We start from the raw sequence: 17,171 nt of genomic DNA, 5'->3' as shown, positions 1-17,171 counted from the left end.
ATGTCGGTTTCCCTCCGTGATAAATGGTGTATAGAAACAGGGTAGAGCTAGGGATGTGGCTCTGTAGCTGGTCACTCGCCAACTATGCACAAGGCTCTGGGTTTGATCCCCAGTTCTTCTACAGAAAGAGAGAAACAAACAGGAAAAATGTCTGAAGGGGCCCTAGGGCTGAGGTAGAAGATTTGGAGGGGGAATGGAGAATTGAGAGAGGACATTTGAGACCCCAGTGACATGCTTTGCACAGATACACCCACATAAATACACGGAATGAAATACACTGAGATCCTTCTGTATCTGATGATGTTCAAGTTCCATCTGTCTTTTCTACAGATTAGTGCAATAAAATTGCACTAATGAAAAGTACATTTGCCCGGAGTCAGGCTGAACATAACTCCAAACAGGTAATTATCGATCTGAAGACAGGCTATGTTTCAATTAGTGAAAAATCAAAAGGTCTAATTAATCTGTATTATACCAAGGGAAAGGAGTCTAATGTTTTTTTAAACCTATTATCTGCCTAATATCTACAAAGTATTAAACTAGGCATATTATTCATTCTACAAATATATAAATCGTTCCTAATTTGGGTTACTGCGGTGAGCAAAACCATAAAAATTTGTGTCCCATAAAGCTCACAATCTGTTGTGGGAAGATAAACAACAGGCAAAATAAAAATTTATATCTTAGATTAGAAGGTCAGAAGCAAGAAAGAACAAGATTGCAATTTACAGTAAGGTGGGCAAGAAAGGCTTAATTGAATGGATGAGATTTCAAAAAGACTTGACCAAAGAAGAGAGTTCCAGTAAAAGGGAATCTAAGTTCAAAGGCCCAGAGGCTAGAACACGCCTGTTTATCTTTAAAGTGTGGTGAGGAAATAAATCAACTTTAGCTTTAATCCTTGACTAAATAGTTTTTATAAATTATGAGTTAGGTTTTTTTTTTTCTGGTTTTGTTTTCACAAGTTTTGTTTTGTTTTACGTTTTCTCTGTGCAGGAAGCACATTTGGGGGATGTGGCTTAGTGGTAGAGCTCTTTCCTTGCATGCACAACGTCCCGAGTTTGATCGCCAGCCCTACAAAAAACGAATAAGTAAAATAAAATAGAAGCAGAGTTCATCCATATTGAGATATTGCTTATAAATTTCTGTCCAGCAAATTGGTTGGAATAATCTATAATTTACTTTATAGATTTCCAACAAAACTCACTGTCTTGAAACCTACAATCAGAAGTTGTAGAAAGCACTCGAGTTTTAATTCAATAAGCTAGTCAAAGGCGATCAACAATTGAAGTTTGGAGAATTTATTTAAGCAATCCTGACAAATTTTCAGCTAACAGTCAAACTTGCATATGCAAATTCTGTAAAAGTGCCAGACTTCTAGTTTCTTGGGAAGCATTTTACTTTTCAAATAGAGTCAATTATTTAACAACATTGTTGATCACTATTGTGTTCAATTGTAATGAGGTCATCAAAGAAAATATGTTTTTCATTGTAAAGCTATGCGTGACTTTTACAGCCAGCACGTTGCCTCCCAGCATTCTCATATGCTGATCTTCTTATGCCTTTGGCTGCAGCTTCGAGTTTTTCAGAAAGCTCTTTTGGCACGCAGAGCAGACAGGCACAGGGTCTTGATATGACCTGTCCTCTGAACTGCTCCATCTTTCCCCAGAGAGGCCATCCAGGGGGTCTGTGTCACAAGATGGTTCTGTTACGATATCAGGCCAGTTAATTCCATGTAACAGCACAGTGCTGTAAACTTTAACAACTGATAAATAATCCTAGTGGAATAAAAGCTGCGTGGTCTGCTATCTGTTCCCTTTTGCTTTACACTTCAGTAATGTAAAATGCAGCTGAAATAGTGCTTCCATGTAGCCACCGATCCCTTCCTCATCCCCTTACAATAAAGCTTTGCTACAGATGCATCCCCCAGTTAGTTTAAGACATTGTTCAAAAATTCACTGCTAAAATAAAGTCTTAAGTGAGGAAAGGAAAACTTTGCCTTGTCTAAAAATAAAGACCTCCCCTTCCCCCAACCCCCGTGAGATTATTTATTACATCTGCACGAAGTTTAGAATTTCAGACTTGGGGACATGGAGGTCATCCAGAGGTTACTTTTCTCCCAGTCAAATATAAACATAATAAAATTGCTCACTCGCCTCTCCTCCCTGCCCCCTTAAGGGAGCGCCAGAGCCACAGTTACATGTACTCAAGTGTGACGCTAAATTCTATTTTTAAATTCAGACAGAATATATCATTAGTCATTTACAGAAGGAAGCCATTAACATCTAAGAGGGTGGAGCCACAGAACTGCATGCTGCCAGTCGCTTATAAAACTAACTCTAAACACAGCAATAGCTGTAAATAATGTTTTCTATCTCTTAGAAAAATACGTTTTTTCAGTTTATTCATGCCAAGTTTTGAGTATAGTATTTTAGAACTTTCTTTTCAGTTAATATTTTCTCAGATTGCATAAGTGCTAAGAATTTAAGTTTTACATATTTATTATTCAGGAAAGATTTTCTCCATAAAAATGCTGTAAGAAGATTTAATCTAGAATGAGGACTTTGTCAATTTTATTCTTCTCTCTTTTTTTTTTTTTTTTTTTTTTTCCTTTTTATCGGTACCGGGGATCGAACTCACGACTGCCTGCTTGCAAGGCAGGCGCTTATGTTGCTGAGCTAAATCCCCAGCCCCATCAATTTTAAACTCATATGTATTTTCTTAAGAAAAACTCTCAGCCTATCTGTGCCATTTATAAAACTTTGAAGTGTTGGCGAATAATACTTCTTATACCATATGTTAACTTTTAAAGAAATAATTCTAACATACATTCTTAGTGGAGAATTAGGTATCATATAGAATGATGCATTTTAAGAGTGATACTTGTGGAGAAATTAAAGTTTTGTCAAGTGCTTAGTAAAAATTTTTAATACAGTGAAGATTCAGAGTATATGTATGACATTAGCCATGTGGTGCAATCTCTACACTTGATCTTTCCCAAAGGCTGAGAAGTGATGTGGTACAATTTCTGTTAATAGTTTTAACTGTTAAGCACTTCAATAAAATTATCTTGTGAACCTGAAACCACACTGTAAATTAGTTTTTGAATTTGCAGCTGGATCGTTAATATTTTTATGTTTCTTTTTACTTTTCTGACTAGATTACCTAATAAAGGACAAAGGCTCTGATAATTTGTGGTTGTATTCTCTGAGCTTTAACTATAGGCTGTCAATTGATATTATAGAATAGTTGAGCAAATGCTTCATATTTTATTTGTTTCTGTGTTTTGCAAAGTATGTCCTAATTCTTTGGGTGCTTTGTGATTTTATATTTCCCCAAAGAAAGTATTTCTTCAAACAGAAAGTTGTAAGAATTAGGATAACTGGAAGAGCCCAAAATAAAGCCAGGGGAATTGCATAACAGTGTGGCCTAATAACTTTCAGGTGTCTTTTTTACAAAACTATTAATTGAATCTTTAAATATCTTTATATTTTAACTGGAAAAGCCAGTGTCTTTGCATCCCTTTAAAATATTTAACTGTTAATGGATTTTAAATTCTAATTTCATGTTTCAGCTTAAGTATTTCAATGATGAAAATCTCTTTTCTTGAAAAAAAATGCTCCTAATCACTGATTTTATTATTATTTCATTACATAGCTATGATTAACAATGTCAAAGATCTCTCTCAACTGTAAATTGTTACAGCACCAATGAAAATTCTTCAAGCTTAGTGATCTCCAAGATGATAAACACTCATTAGCTAACATTCTTTTGGGTTCTTCATGTGTTTTTGCTAACCCATCTTTGTGGCATGTTCCTATTTTTGCTGAACTGAACCTGGATTTGTGAAAAGGATAAATTTTGAGTCCACATTTGAAAGCAGTTGCATGATGTAAAACAACTTTCAACAGAATATTCTTTAAATGGAATTTTGATAAAGCTAAATGAACTTTTGGTTGGGGGATGTAGCTTAGTGGCAGACCACTCACTTAGCATGCACAAGGGTCTGGATTCAGTCCCTAGAACTTAATAAATTAATCAGTTAATCAATCAATAAAATAAATGAATGAGTGCAAAAGCTTCTATATAACAAAACAACACGGGTTGGCTAGCTTCTGTTTAGAAGAGAAAGATTTAACGTTTCAAATGTAACATTCAAGTATAGAATGTTACATAATTACATAATTAGAAATATTGACATATAACCACTCAAAACTTTAAGAAACTTAAGAAAAAGATCACCAAATATTTTCATGAAATGTCATAGGTATTTCGGTACTATTGTCTTCCTTCTGGTTTATCACTGTAACTTTCCCTCACAGGTTGCCAACATGCCACTGCTTTCCAAAAACAATCAAATTTGAACCTCACACTGTTTCTTTTATTTCCAGAGTAATGTCATCCTCTTGCTAGATACCACTGGGCAGACCATTCGTCGTCTCGTCATGCCTTTGGAAGAGGAGATTTCGAAAAGATCATCCTGGTGGAACAACGAAGAAAGTGTATGGAAAGCCAATTGCCAAGGACTTTTGACGTTTTCTAACTCTAAAAATACATGTTGCCCACCCCTGTCTGTATCTCTTTTTTGCCCCACTTCAGTGTTCTCCTATTTATAGATTTTAAATTACAAATATATGTACTTATTTATATATATTTATAGATTTATATGTAGATATAGATATGTATCTATAGATTTTAAATTACAATTATATAGATGTAGATATTGTAACATCTTTTAGTATTCACCATACTAACATGAAAATTATCAGTATTGACCTTTATGAGCTATTTAGTAAGATATCAGAACAAATTTTACCTGTTTTCCAATTATGTGGTTATATTTTGAATCTATATGGTAAAATCATGAATATGATACCTGGTTGGCCCTACTTGATAAACATTTCAGTTTATTAGCTAAATTAAACTAGTACATGAACAGTGTAGGTCAACCCAAAAGAGTTTATTCTGCCATTCACATATAAAATGAATCCAATGTTCTGCAAGACAGAACACTTAGATTTTAAAAGCCCATAAAAGTAGATTTTTATGTGTCATAAATTAATCTAAGAAAAAAATACTTTTTATATGTTTCTAATATGATGTACATTCTATAGTTAATGGCCAGGTAGCACTTTATTTCTATGCAGTGTTTGACATTAGAATTTTGAAAACATTTTAGTACATAGTTTATGATGAGTTTTGTAATGTGGTTTAGTCCATTTTACCATAACTGTCTTGGGGTAGGCAAGCAGTTTCTCTCAGAGTTACATTTGTTATACATGGAAAATTTTCTATTTAAAGGGAAACAGCTATAGAGATGTGACGGAATCTGACACATTTAATATGGATATTTTGTTTTATTTTGTCTTTAGGAAGCTTATAAAATGTGTAAAGAATTTTCCCATAAAAACTGGATAGTAGTCTACAAAGAAAAAGGGTGAGTTTTTTATTGTAAAAGGTTTAAACTGGGATCTTTATTCTGTTTTCTTTCCTGTTTCAATTATACTTGTTTGGTGTCAAATTAACATAATCGAGTTATAAATATTTTAGTATAAAACTAAGCCTCCCCACATTGCAGAACACTGAGAAACAGATGAGCGTTCATGATTCCATAATACAGCCACAACTAATACAGCAGCTGTCACTTTCCATTATTTCTTCTCGTGCATACACTGACACAGTTTAGAATTTTATATAACTGTTTTCCAATTAACCTTTTTCTATGTTATTACTTACTTTTAAAACATTCCTTTTAGGTTATATAACATAGCATGAAATGACAATGCCATGGTTACTCAGCCATTATCCTAACCATTTCCTTGCAGATATAATTTTCTTCTCCTTTTTCAGGAACAGCTTGACGGTACTGGATGTTTTGGAAGGGCGAACTCACACCATCTCACTGCCTATCAACCTCAGGGCAGTTTTCCTTGTAGCAGAGGACAAATGGCTTCTGGTGGAGAGCAAAACGCATCAGTAGGTGAATCTGTGCATCGCCTGGGGAGAGCATGAGCTCAGTTTGTTTGTCCATCATCCAAAGCTGTCACTGTTCAGTCTTCCTTCTGTCTGTTTTAATAGTTTCTGTGTTTAGCAGCATAGCTAAAAGTAAGAGTTATAAGAAGAAAGGAGAAGGAGGAAATAGTTAAATTACATATCCCGTTTTAGAGTATAGCATTGAAGTTAACAGGAGCGAATAACGTTTACATATAATCCATGTTTATTTGAGATTTTTCATGTTAGCACACTCAGAACTCACTGTATTATTGCTAAACTAGAGATCCTTCAAAGTAGCTTTTCAGTTTAAATTGTCTTGCTGAGAGCCCTGTCTCTATCATAGAGCTTTGTCTTTGTCTGACTTCACAGAATGTACACCTTAGAAGTTACTAGTTTCATCTAGTATGCTCTTACTCTGTCATGTTTATGTTTGTGTGGCCTTGTCACCCCAGCTCCCTGCCCCCTGGGCCACATACTTCTTGATGAAAGGCAGTGCAAGACACTTGACTCATAAAGAACGTATGATGAATTCATATACTAGCTAAGTGCAGATTCTTTCTATCTCTCCTACAGAGCAGAAGTGGTTCGCTACAAACAATTCCAAGCTATTTGTGCATCTATGCTTTAGAAATCTTAAAAATAAATAGATCAAAGGGATTATAATGGTGAGGATTTATGTCCCTCCACTGGCCACAAATCAGAGATCATTCTCCGGCTTATTGCTTGATCAAAGAGCAAGATCAAGAGAGTGCTCCCTGCTAATGGGGATGTATCCCAATAAAGTTGCTCTTTTTTTTTTTTTAACAATGCTTTTATAGGAAATACTGGATTTTTTTAAAGAGAAAAAATAAAACAATGAGAGGATACAAGTAATACAGAATTTCAAGAAAAAAATATACAGTAAGAAATCACTAGTTAATGGATTACATATTGTCATCTTAGAAATAGTTGTTCAAATTACAAAATTAAAGCATACAAAGTGGACATTCAAACAGTGAGATTGCAAACAGTTCTGTTCAGTGATCCAACAAAAACTTAGTAATATGGTTTTCTATCTTACACACTTAAATATACATGCAGTTATATCCTTTAGCTCACTTTCTTTTCCTCTCTTTTTTACAATAACAATTAAACATTTTGGGTTTTATTACTCCCACAGTTCTTATTACTTTTTTTTTTTAAGAGAAAAAAAACAAATATGACAAGGCAAAACAGACTCAGTTAGAACAGAAGGATGGACGTAGTACATGACGTAAAAACAGAATACCAGGTGATCAACAATGGTTAGCATTATGCCTTTTGCTATCTTAAAAAGAGTTGCCTATATCATCAGTTACAATAGAATTGAACAAAACAGTACAGAATAAAACTTAAACATTGGAGACCTTACAGAACTTCAAAAGAAGATAATAGTCAAACCATAATGGGCATCATAGTAAATCTTATTGCATTCAAAGTGGTTGCCTATACCCTCAAACTTGATACTATCAAACAAAACAGAATAGAATAAAATCAGTCAAAACAAGATGGGGAGAGCAATACAGGTGTTCAAATCAGGTTAATAGGAAAACAAAAATTTACTATAATATATCCCACTATTTTTTAATTTATTTTTCCCTTAATTAAAAAAAATAAGAAAAAATAAATTAATTTTTTTTTAAAGAAAAGGGGAGATTGAGATAAAAGAGGACATAACAGAACAACACAGGTCAGAACAGAACAATTTAAGCGTCATAATGTTTCACCACCAGATAACCTGACATAATAGTAGCTACCATAGTGTCTCTTTCCTTGAAATATTTGAGTATAACTTCGCATACTATAGCATCAAACATATCAAGACAGTGTGAAACTATTCAAGAGAATAAAAGTATTACAGGGTATTTAGAACCAGCTAACAGAAAATGAGCAACAGTTTCTATATTATCGTTTTGCCTATAAAAATTTTTGTTTATACTATCACATATATTAAAATATAATAAGATACAACATGTTAAAATCAATGGAAACAGACAAGCAACAGCTTGATGGAACTTCAAAACAAGATGATATTAAATCAGCACTAGCTATTATGATGTCTTGTTTTCTTCAAAATAGCTGTTTATACCATCACAGACAATAAAATCAAACAAACCAGATTAAAACTATTCAAATTAATGAGTGAAAACATTATATGGCTTCAAACCAATATAATTGGGAATCATGATTACCACATACTTTTATTCTTATCATTTCTTATACTAGGGAAACTATTCGGTATTTATACATGTGAGTTTGATTTATTTCACTTATGAGTATGGTCTCAAGCTGTGCCCATTTATTTACAGATATCTCAATGTGATCATTCTTTATAGCTGAGTAGTACTCCATTATATAAAAATAACACAACTTTTTTTATCCATTCTTCAGTTGATGAACACTTATGTTGTTTCCAAGATCTGGCTATTACAAATTGTGCTGCTATAAACATAGGTGCACATATATTACTGTAGTATGATGCTTTCAGTTCTTCTGGGAATATGCCTAGAAGTGAAATAGCTGGGTCGAATGGACTTCCAATCCCAGCTTTTTGAGGAATCTCCACACTGAACTCCATAATGGTTGCACCAGTCTACACTCCCACCAACAGTGTGGGAGAATTACTTTTTCCCCACAGCCTCTCCAGCACTTGTTGTTGTTGGTTTTCTTGATCTTGGCCATTCTTTCAGGAGTGAGATGAAATCTCAGTGTGGTTTTAATTCGCATTTCTCTAATGACTGAGGATGATGAACATTTTTTCATGTATTTATTTGCCGTTTGTATTTATTTATCTAAGAATTGTGTATTCATCTCAGATGCCCATTTTTGGATTGGGTCTTTGAATTTGGGGTCTGATTTTTTTTAATTCTTTATATGTTTTAGACAGAAGTCCTTGGTCTGAGGCACAGTTCACTAAGATTTTTTCCCAGTTTGTGGGTTTTCTTTTCACTATGCTGGAGATTTCTTTTGACATGCAGAAACTTTTAATAAAAGTTGATCCCACTTATTGATTCTGGGAAGTATTTCCCATGCGGTTTGAGTAATGTTAATGAATTCTTTACTACCCCTGTGTCTTCAAGGTTTTTACCCAGTTTGTCTTCCAACAGATTTGTGTTTCTGTTTTAATATTTAGGTCTTTGATCCATTTAGATTTTATTTTAGTACATGGTGATAGGCATGGGTCTAGTTTTAGTTTTTGGCATATGGCGAGCCAATCTTTCCAACACCATTTATTAAAGAGACTATCCAGTGAACATGTTTGGCCCCTTTATCAAAGATAAGGTGGTTGAGTGTGTTTGTGTTTGTAGTTGTGGTTGTATCTTCTAATCTATTCCATTGATCTTCGGCTCTGTTTTGATTCCAGTACCATGTTGATTTTACTACAGTTGTTTTGTAGCGTAACTTCAGGTCAGGGATTGTGATGCCTCCTGACTTGCTTTTGCTGCTTAGAACTGTCTTTGCTATTCTAGGTGTCTTCTCACTCCAGATGAATTTTAGGTGTGATTTCTCGAGACCTATAAGGTATGTTGATGATATTTTTTATCGAGATTGCATTGTATCTGTATAACAGTTTTGGAAGAATGGCCATTTTCACAATATTAATTTTTCCTATCCATGAGCAAGGCATGTCTTTCCATTTTCTGAGATCATCTTCAATTTCATTTTTAAGTGTATTATAATTTTCCCTGTATATGTCTTTCACTTCTTTCGTGAGAGTAATTCCTAAATATTTCATTTTTTTGGTTGCTAGTGGGAAGGGTGTGGCTTCTTTTATTTCTCGGTCGGTGATTTTGTTGTTAGTTTATAGGAATGCTATTGATTTTTAAGTATTTTGTATACAGTTACATTATTCAATTTATTATATCTAAGAGTCTTTCAATGGAGTTTAGGGGGTCTTGTATGTAGAGTATCATGTCATCTGCAAACAATGATAATTTAACTTCTTCTTTTCCTATCTTTACCCCTTTTATTTCTCTCTCTTGTCTAATTGCTCTGGCTAGTATTTCCAGTACTATATTAAATAGGAATGGTGATAAGGGACATCCTTGTCTTGTGCCTGATTTTAAGGTAAAGGCCTTCAATTTTTGGCTATTTAGTATGATACTGGCTGTTGGTTTGTGATAGACGGCCTTTATTATATTGAGGTAAAGACCATCTATTCCAATTTTCTGCATGGTTCTTATCTAAATGAATGTTGGGCCTTATCAAAGGCTTTTTCTGCATCTATAGAAATGATCATGTGATGTTTACTTTTGGCTTTATTGATATGGTGGATTACATTTATTGATTTATGTATGTTGAACCATCCCTGCATGCCTGGGATGAATCCCATTTGTCGGGGTGTATGATCTTCTTGATGATTTGCTGCATCCTATTTGCCAATATTTTATTGAGGATTTTTGCATCTGTGTTCATTAGGGAGATTGGTCTGTAGTTCTCTTTTTTAGTTGGGCCTTTCTCAGGTTTTGGTACTAGAGTAATATTTGCTTCCAGGAACCACTTAGGAAGGATTGCTTCCCTTTCAATTTCATTGAAGAGTTTGAAGAGTGTCGGCATTAGGTCTTCTTTGTATTTCTTGTAGAATTCTGCAGCGAATCCATCTGGGCCTAGGCTCTTCTTTGTAGGTAAGGACTTAATTACGTTTTCAATTACATTAATAGAAATTGGGTTATTCAGCAGTTTTACATCTTCTTGACCTAGCTTTGGTACTTCATATGTTTCTGGGAATCTGTCTATTTCCCCTGTGTTATCAAACCTTTGAGAGTAAAGTTTTGCAAAATAGGTGTGGATAATCTTCTGTATTTCTATAGGGTCTGTAGTGATTTCACCTTTTTCATTCCTTATTGCATGAATTTGAGCTTTTTCTTCCCTTTTTTTAAAAATAAGGTTGGCTAGGGACTTACCGATTTTATTTATTGTTTCAAAGAACCAACTCTTTGATTCCTTGATTTTTTTTTTTTTGGATTGTTTTCTTAGTCTCTATTGCATTGATTTCTGCTCTGATTTTTATAATTTCCTCTCTTCTTTTGGCTTTGGGCTTGACTTGCCCTTCTTTTTCTAGATGTTTGAGGTGTAACATCAGGTTATTTGTATTCGTTCTGTTTTCCTGATGTGGAAACTCAGTGCAATAAATTTTCCTCTGAGCACAACTTTCATTGCATCCCACAGATTCCGGTAAAATGTATTTGTGTTTTCATTTGTTTTAGGGGTTGTTTAATTTCTTCTTTAATTTCCTCTGTGACCCACTGATTACTCAAGAGTGTGTTATTCAGTTTTCATGTGTTTGTGGGATTTTTGCAGTATCTTTTATCATTAATTTCTAATATCATACGCTATGATCCAATAACATGCAAGGGATAATTTCAACTTTTGCATTTATTTAAATATGTTCTGTGAGTTAATATATGGTCTGTTTTAGAGAATGACCCATGTACTGCTGAGAAGAATGTGTATTCTGTTGTTGGGTGGAATACTCTGAATATGTCTATCCCCATTTGTTCACATGTGTGATTCAGTTCTTTTATGTCTTTGCTGATATTCTGTCTGGTTGATCTGTCCATTGGTGCCAATGGTGTGTTAAATTCTCCTGTTATAATTGTATTACTGCTAATTTGTTTTTTTATTTCTGTTAATACTTGTTTTATATAACTGGGTGCTCTGTAATTTGGTGCATATACATTGAAGATAGTTATCTCTTCCTCTTGAAATTTTCCCCTAACCAGTATGTAGTGACTTTCTTTATCTCTTCTGATCATTATTGGTTTGAAGTCTACATTGTCTGCAAACAGAATAGCTACCCCCGCTTTTTTTTGGGTTCCCGTTGCATGAAGTATTGTTTTCCATCTTTTGACTTTCAGTCTGTGAGTATCCTTTTGGGTTAAATGAGTTTCTTGTAGACAGCATATGGTTGGATTTTGTTTTTTGACCCATTTTTCCAGTCTGTTTCTTTTAGTTGGTACATTGAGGCCATTTACATTAATGGTTATAACTGTTACATGTTGGTTTATTATTGACATGTTATCTTTCTGCTGTTGCATCTTTATCTTTCTGTTCTGTTTAATTGTCTGCTTTGTTTAGTGGTTTTTTTCCTTAGTGTATTTAAACTGTCTTTCAGTATTCTTTGCAGGGTTGTTTGGTGATCATGAAGTTCTTCAGCTATTCCTTGTCATGGAAGTATCTTATTTCTCCATCAATTTTGAAGAACAGTTTTGCAGGGTACATCAGTCTAGGTTGGAAATCATTTTCCTTTAGGATCTGAAATACTTCACTCCATGCTCTTCTTGACTGTATTGTTTGTGCTAAAAAGTCTGCAGTGATTCTGATAGGTTTTCCTTTATAGGTGATCTGTCTTTTCTGACAGCTTTCAATATTCTATTCTTTTGTTCAATTTCTGGGATGGTGATTATTATATGTCTGTGTAGTTTTATTTTGGTTATGGTTGTTTGGAGTTCTATATGCTTCATTGATATTGATATCAGTTTCCAATTTCATATTTGAGAAATTTTCAGCTATTACTTCTCTAAATATCCTCTTGACATCCTTTATGTTGTCCCCTTCTTTTTCATTTATCCCTATCAACCTTATGTTGTTTTTCTTTGCATCATCTTGCAGGTGTTGAATTGTTATTTCCTGATTTCTTGTTATTTTTAAAAAGTCTTTCCTTTCCTGTTCACTGGCTGCAATCTTGTTTTCGAGGTCTGAAATTTTATCTTCACATTCATTGAGGCAGTTTTTACAACTTTCAATGGCATTTTTGATTTCCTGTATATCTCTTTGCATCTGCTTTATATATTCTGTTTGTTTCTTATATTGTTCATCCAGGGATTCTGTCTTTTTGTTTAGTTCCTCCAACTTTTAAACTGTGTCTTCTTTAGATATGTTCAACATTTCCTTCATTTCTTCTTTTACCTGAGAGATTATTTCTAGTTTGAATTCTTTTAAAGCTCCCCGGAGTTGCTTCTTTATTTCGGTTACTATTATTTCAGGTATTTCAGGCATATGGCATGTATTTTCTTTTATGTACATGGCTCCTAGGCTTTTTTCGGATGGGCTGGATGTTTGAGATTGCATTTTGGTCTTTCATTTTGTCATTTTCCCATATTTCCATATTTCAAATGTTGTTCCAATGCTTCCCCTGGACGTGTTGAAAATTGTCTCCTATGCCCTGGGCTCCTGGGACTCCTCTGGTAGTGTAGCTCCCTCCTTGGGCAGCGAGGTCCCCAGATTATAAGAAGGTTGCCAGGCGCCTCTCAGGTAGACCTAAAGTCTCCTCAAGCTACACAGCTCCCCCCTCTGGCAGCAAAGCTCCGCTGAGGGAAAGAAGGCCACCTGGTATGGTCCAGGCAATCCCAAATCCCACTAAGCCCCATCTAGTGTGGCTGCAAGCCCAGCAGGCCCCCAACCCCCTAGAGCAAGGATCTCATACTCTCCCGGGGATTGGATGTTGTGTAACCATCCAGCTCCTTGGATGGCAAAGCTCCCCAGGTTGATAGAAGGTCCCCCTGTGGCCTAGGTGGGCCTCAAACCTCCTCAGCAGGGGCTGTTCCCTCCTCCAGGTGGTGGCAGTAGTGCTGGTGCGCTCCAGGTAGAAAGAAGGTCACAGGGGAGGCCAGAGCAAGTTCCCGCAGCTTTCCCTGGTTCCCTCCTTCAGGCGGGGCAGCTGCCATGTACCCTCTGGGTGAGAGAGGGCAGTCAACAAGGCTGGAGCAGGATCCAGCTCACTCCTCCAGGCGGGCAGCTGCAGTGTGCCCTCCAGGTGAGAGAGAGTGATCAGCAACGTCGAAACAGGGTCCCCCGGCTCGGTTCAGCTCACTCCTCCAGGCGGGCAGCTGCAGTGTGCCCTCCAGGTGAGAGAGAGTGATCAGCAAGATCGAAACAGGGTCCCCCGGCTCGGTCCAGCTCACTCCTCCAGGCGGGCAGCTCCTACACTAATGTCTGGGGATGGACCTCATGGCTCCTTCCTCAGCAGGACTGTTGGTCTGTATAATCCTCCTTCTATTCTTTGACTGCTGTGTTTAAAGACACCTGTCATAATACCATTGTGCAGCTTGAGAGTCTCCTAGGGTCTTTCTTATACAGGCGGTAGCTTGTAGAGTTCACAGAAAGCAGCGCATCCAGCTAGGGTACACTCTGCAGTGTGCTAGGGGAAAGCTACAAGGTTTTCTTTGTCCTTCTCCTTTTTCCCCGAAATACTGGATTTTTAAAATTCACATTACTTCATGATCATGGAATACTACATATTCTTTGACATGATAAAATGCAGAGATTGCAAATTATACTCAGAATATTTTTAAAGGACTTGGAAGGAAAAAGACTAATTTTTCTTGGTCTTCTCTGAGAATTACTAGGAAAAAAATGTTTTTCACTGAAGTTAAATGTTTTGTTTCTTTACAGAAAATATCTTCTAACAAAGCCAGCACATATTGAATCTAAAGACAGTGGGGTTTGCCAGTTATATGTCTTGAAGGAGGAGCTGCCAAGCACTGGGTTTGGAGTTACCCAAGGTAAATATTATGTTCTCTGTGTCTAGGCCTGGGATGCATATGTATGCGTACTGCCCTCTAGATTCACTGAACAACAGTAACAACAACAATAACTCCAGCCTATGGGATGTTCAAACCAAAAGAAAAATTTAGTCACAACACTAAAACTATGAAGTGAGAATCTACAACCTTTCAAATAATCTTCAGAAAGTTCACCCTTTTAAGCTCTCTGAAAGTTTTAACAGAAAAATTACAATCTGTACTTACATTTTGGTCCAAGTGTAATTAGGATATATATATATATATATATATATATATATATCCCCCCACACACAGACCATCAAAATACCTACTTAATTTATTCATCATGGGGAGGTGAATAGTGACTTCACCATTACCGAATTGGGTCAGTTCCATGCCTTTTCCGAAGGGATCTACTAATGACAGCTTTTATTGCTAATATTTAATCCATAAATGCTTTGAATCATTTTGAGAAGATGCTTAGATTGTAAAAACAGAGCTTTCTCAGACAAAAACTCATGAGTGCAATTTAAAGTGTTTTCTCTTTTTACCTTGTTTTTTCTTATTGTTTGTTGAGAATGAAATCTTTCAAAAAATTAGTTTGTAGAGAAACCAGAAGCATATAATGTCTAATGCTTGTCTTTTACTTTTTAGAAGGAGAATTTAGCATACCTCATAAAGTTTCCAGGGATCAACTGTCATCTGAAAATCTAAGTTCTGCTGTGGGACAAAAGATTGCCTCTCCCAACCGAATTCTCTCAGATGAGAACAGTTATGCTACCATAGTTGTTGGTTTTCCAGATCTCATGGTAAGGATCAACTTTTTCTATTATGGAACAAATATTTTTAATCTTAAGTTTGGCCCATAAGCCATAAGCCTATTTTAGGGATAATTTAAAATATAATAATTTTCCAGTAAATATTTCAAATCAAGTTCCCATTTGTAATCAGTTGCAAAATATATCTATGTAATTATATCATTTTTTAAAAACTAGCATTTAAAGCAATGGTGTAATTTAGGAAGGAGTCACAAGTATTATTCACGTGCGAGAGTTCAGACATTAGTAGGACTTAACCCACTTACGGAGGTTTTCTATTGTGTTATCTGTACTTTGTCAAGAGGAATAAAGTGAGACCAATGAAGTCCATCTTTTGGAATTTTTTACATTAAATTTATTGAAGTGTCATTACAATAAAAATTTTAACACTTACGAGCACCAATTCACTTTCCATTGGGTTCCACTCTGATTTATCTTACCTTTGCAGCACTCTGTAAAATGATACCACAGTGGACTAAGGTCTCAACTTTTCTTGTCTATGGGCCCTTCTGCTGTTTTCACTGTTACCTTGAAAGGAGAAGCTATTTATAATTGACTTCATGTGAAACTGGGCACCATCCTTCCCTGATGCAAATGTGGGAAAATGAAATACAAGGGTTATTTCAGTATAAGTTGTCATCCAATAATCTTAGGTGAAGCTCCATGTGATACCATGAAACATTTATTTTTAATCATTTCCTTTGTAGCTTTTAGGTGGGATGATAGAATCATTCAAAGATAAAAATACTGGGCTCTGCTTGATAATATACAATCTCACATCACTGAAAAATTTAATATAATTAATGAAGGTTTGGTACTTCAGAATATAAGATAATAGAAACCCAAAAACCAATGGATAATATGTGGCTTAGGACTTTGCCATATGCCTTTCTAATTATTGAGTAAAAAAGCATTTGCAAGCATATTATATAATTAGAAGATGTGTTGCTGGAATACAGTCTCTATAGCAGCATTAATTGAATGGAAGAGATGTATTTAATATGCTCTCTCAATGTTTGCTGCTATGAGTAGAAGAAATACTAGAACTTTTTTGTGGAGATGAAACTAAACAATCCATCTGATTACTTAATCTGATTAAGCTATTACTATGGAAACATAATGTTACAGTAACAAAGGTGAAAAAAATAAAAGCTGAGTATAAGATATTGTTATATTACCCTACAGAAATCCGCTCTAGCTTTTAAAATTAGTGTTCTGGTTAAAGTAAAACCCGTATCCTTGATTGTCCCCAGCCATGGGAGATGTGGAGTGAATATTTGCTAAATGGAAGAGTAGTGTCAGGTAGCCTTTCAACGTTTTATAATCATAAGACGTCATATTTTTATGCCCCAGTGCAACAATAAAGCACTGTATTGTTCTAAACCCTTCGGCATATGACAATTCTATGGAGTCTTATACGTGAAAAAGTAGAAACAGAAAGATACTGTGTACCCCAAGAACCACACAAGGAACCGGGGCTTGAGCTCAGGAGTGTCTACCCACACTGCCTTTCTGCTTTTAAGTGAATCTCTTTGGATTCTATATACAACTCACAACAAAGCAGTATGTCACCCCTTAATAACTTTTCTATATTTGTCAGAGGCAGCAAATTATTATAAACATTGTAACTTTCTTAACCTCCTACCAAATACAGTAGCTATAAACACCTATAGCAAATGCCATCCTCAATAGAGAACATAAAATGCACTTAATTATCAAAAATAAGATTAGGATATCTACTATCACACATGTACTAAATATTTTTCTGAGTGTCTGAGATGCGATACATAAAGAGAAAATCGATCAGTTATACTTCATTAAAATTTAAAACTCCAGGTCT

At 35.3% G+C, this 17,171-nt stretch overlaps 1 protein-coding gene across 1 annotated transcript in view; it reads left to right on the top strand.

Moving 5' to 3' along the window:
• The window catches only part of Vwa8 (von Willebrand factor A domain containing 8), a 360,850-nt gene that overhangs the window by 236,704 nt on the left and 106,975 nt on the right, over positions 1-17,171 (top strand). Inside the window, exons 30-34 of the mRNA XM_003477459.5 lie at positions 4,389-4,499; positions 5,370-5,434; positions 5,848-5,973; positions 14,404-14,513; positions 15,168-15,322. Coding sequence (XP_003477507.2) covers positions 4,389-4,499; positions 5,370-5,434; positions 5,848-5,973; positions 14,404-14,513; positions 15,168-15,322 — 567 coding nt within the window. The remainder of the gene's footprint in view (positions 1-4,388; positions 4,500-5,369; positions 5,435-5,847; positions 5,974-14,403; positions 14,514-15,167; positions 15,323-17,171) is intronic.

The sequence above is a fragment of the Cavia porcellus genome, unplaced genomic scaffold, assembly GCF_034190915.1.
Source record: "Cavia porcellus strain 051 isolate PalLab524CR breed Dunkin Hartley unplaced genomic scaffold, mCavPor4.1 scaffold_21, whole genome shotgun sequence".
Classification (NCBI taxonomy): Eukaryota; Metazoa; Chordata; class Mammalia; order Rodentia; family Caviidae; genus Cavia; species Cavia porcellus.
Note: the sequence above shows the minus strand (reverse complement) of the source record. Positions and strands in the feature narration are given on the sequence as shown.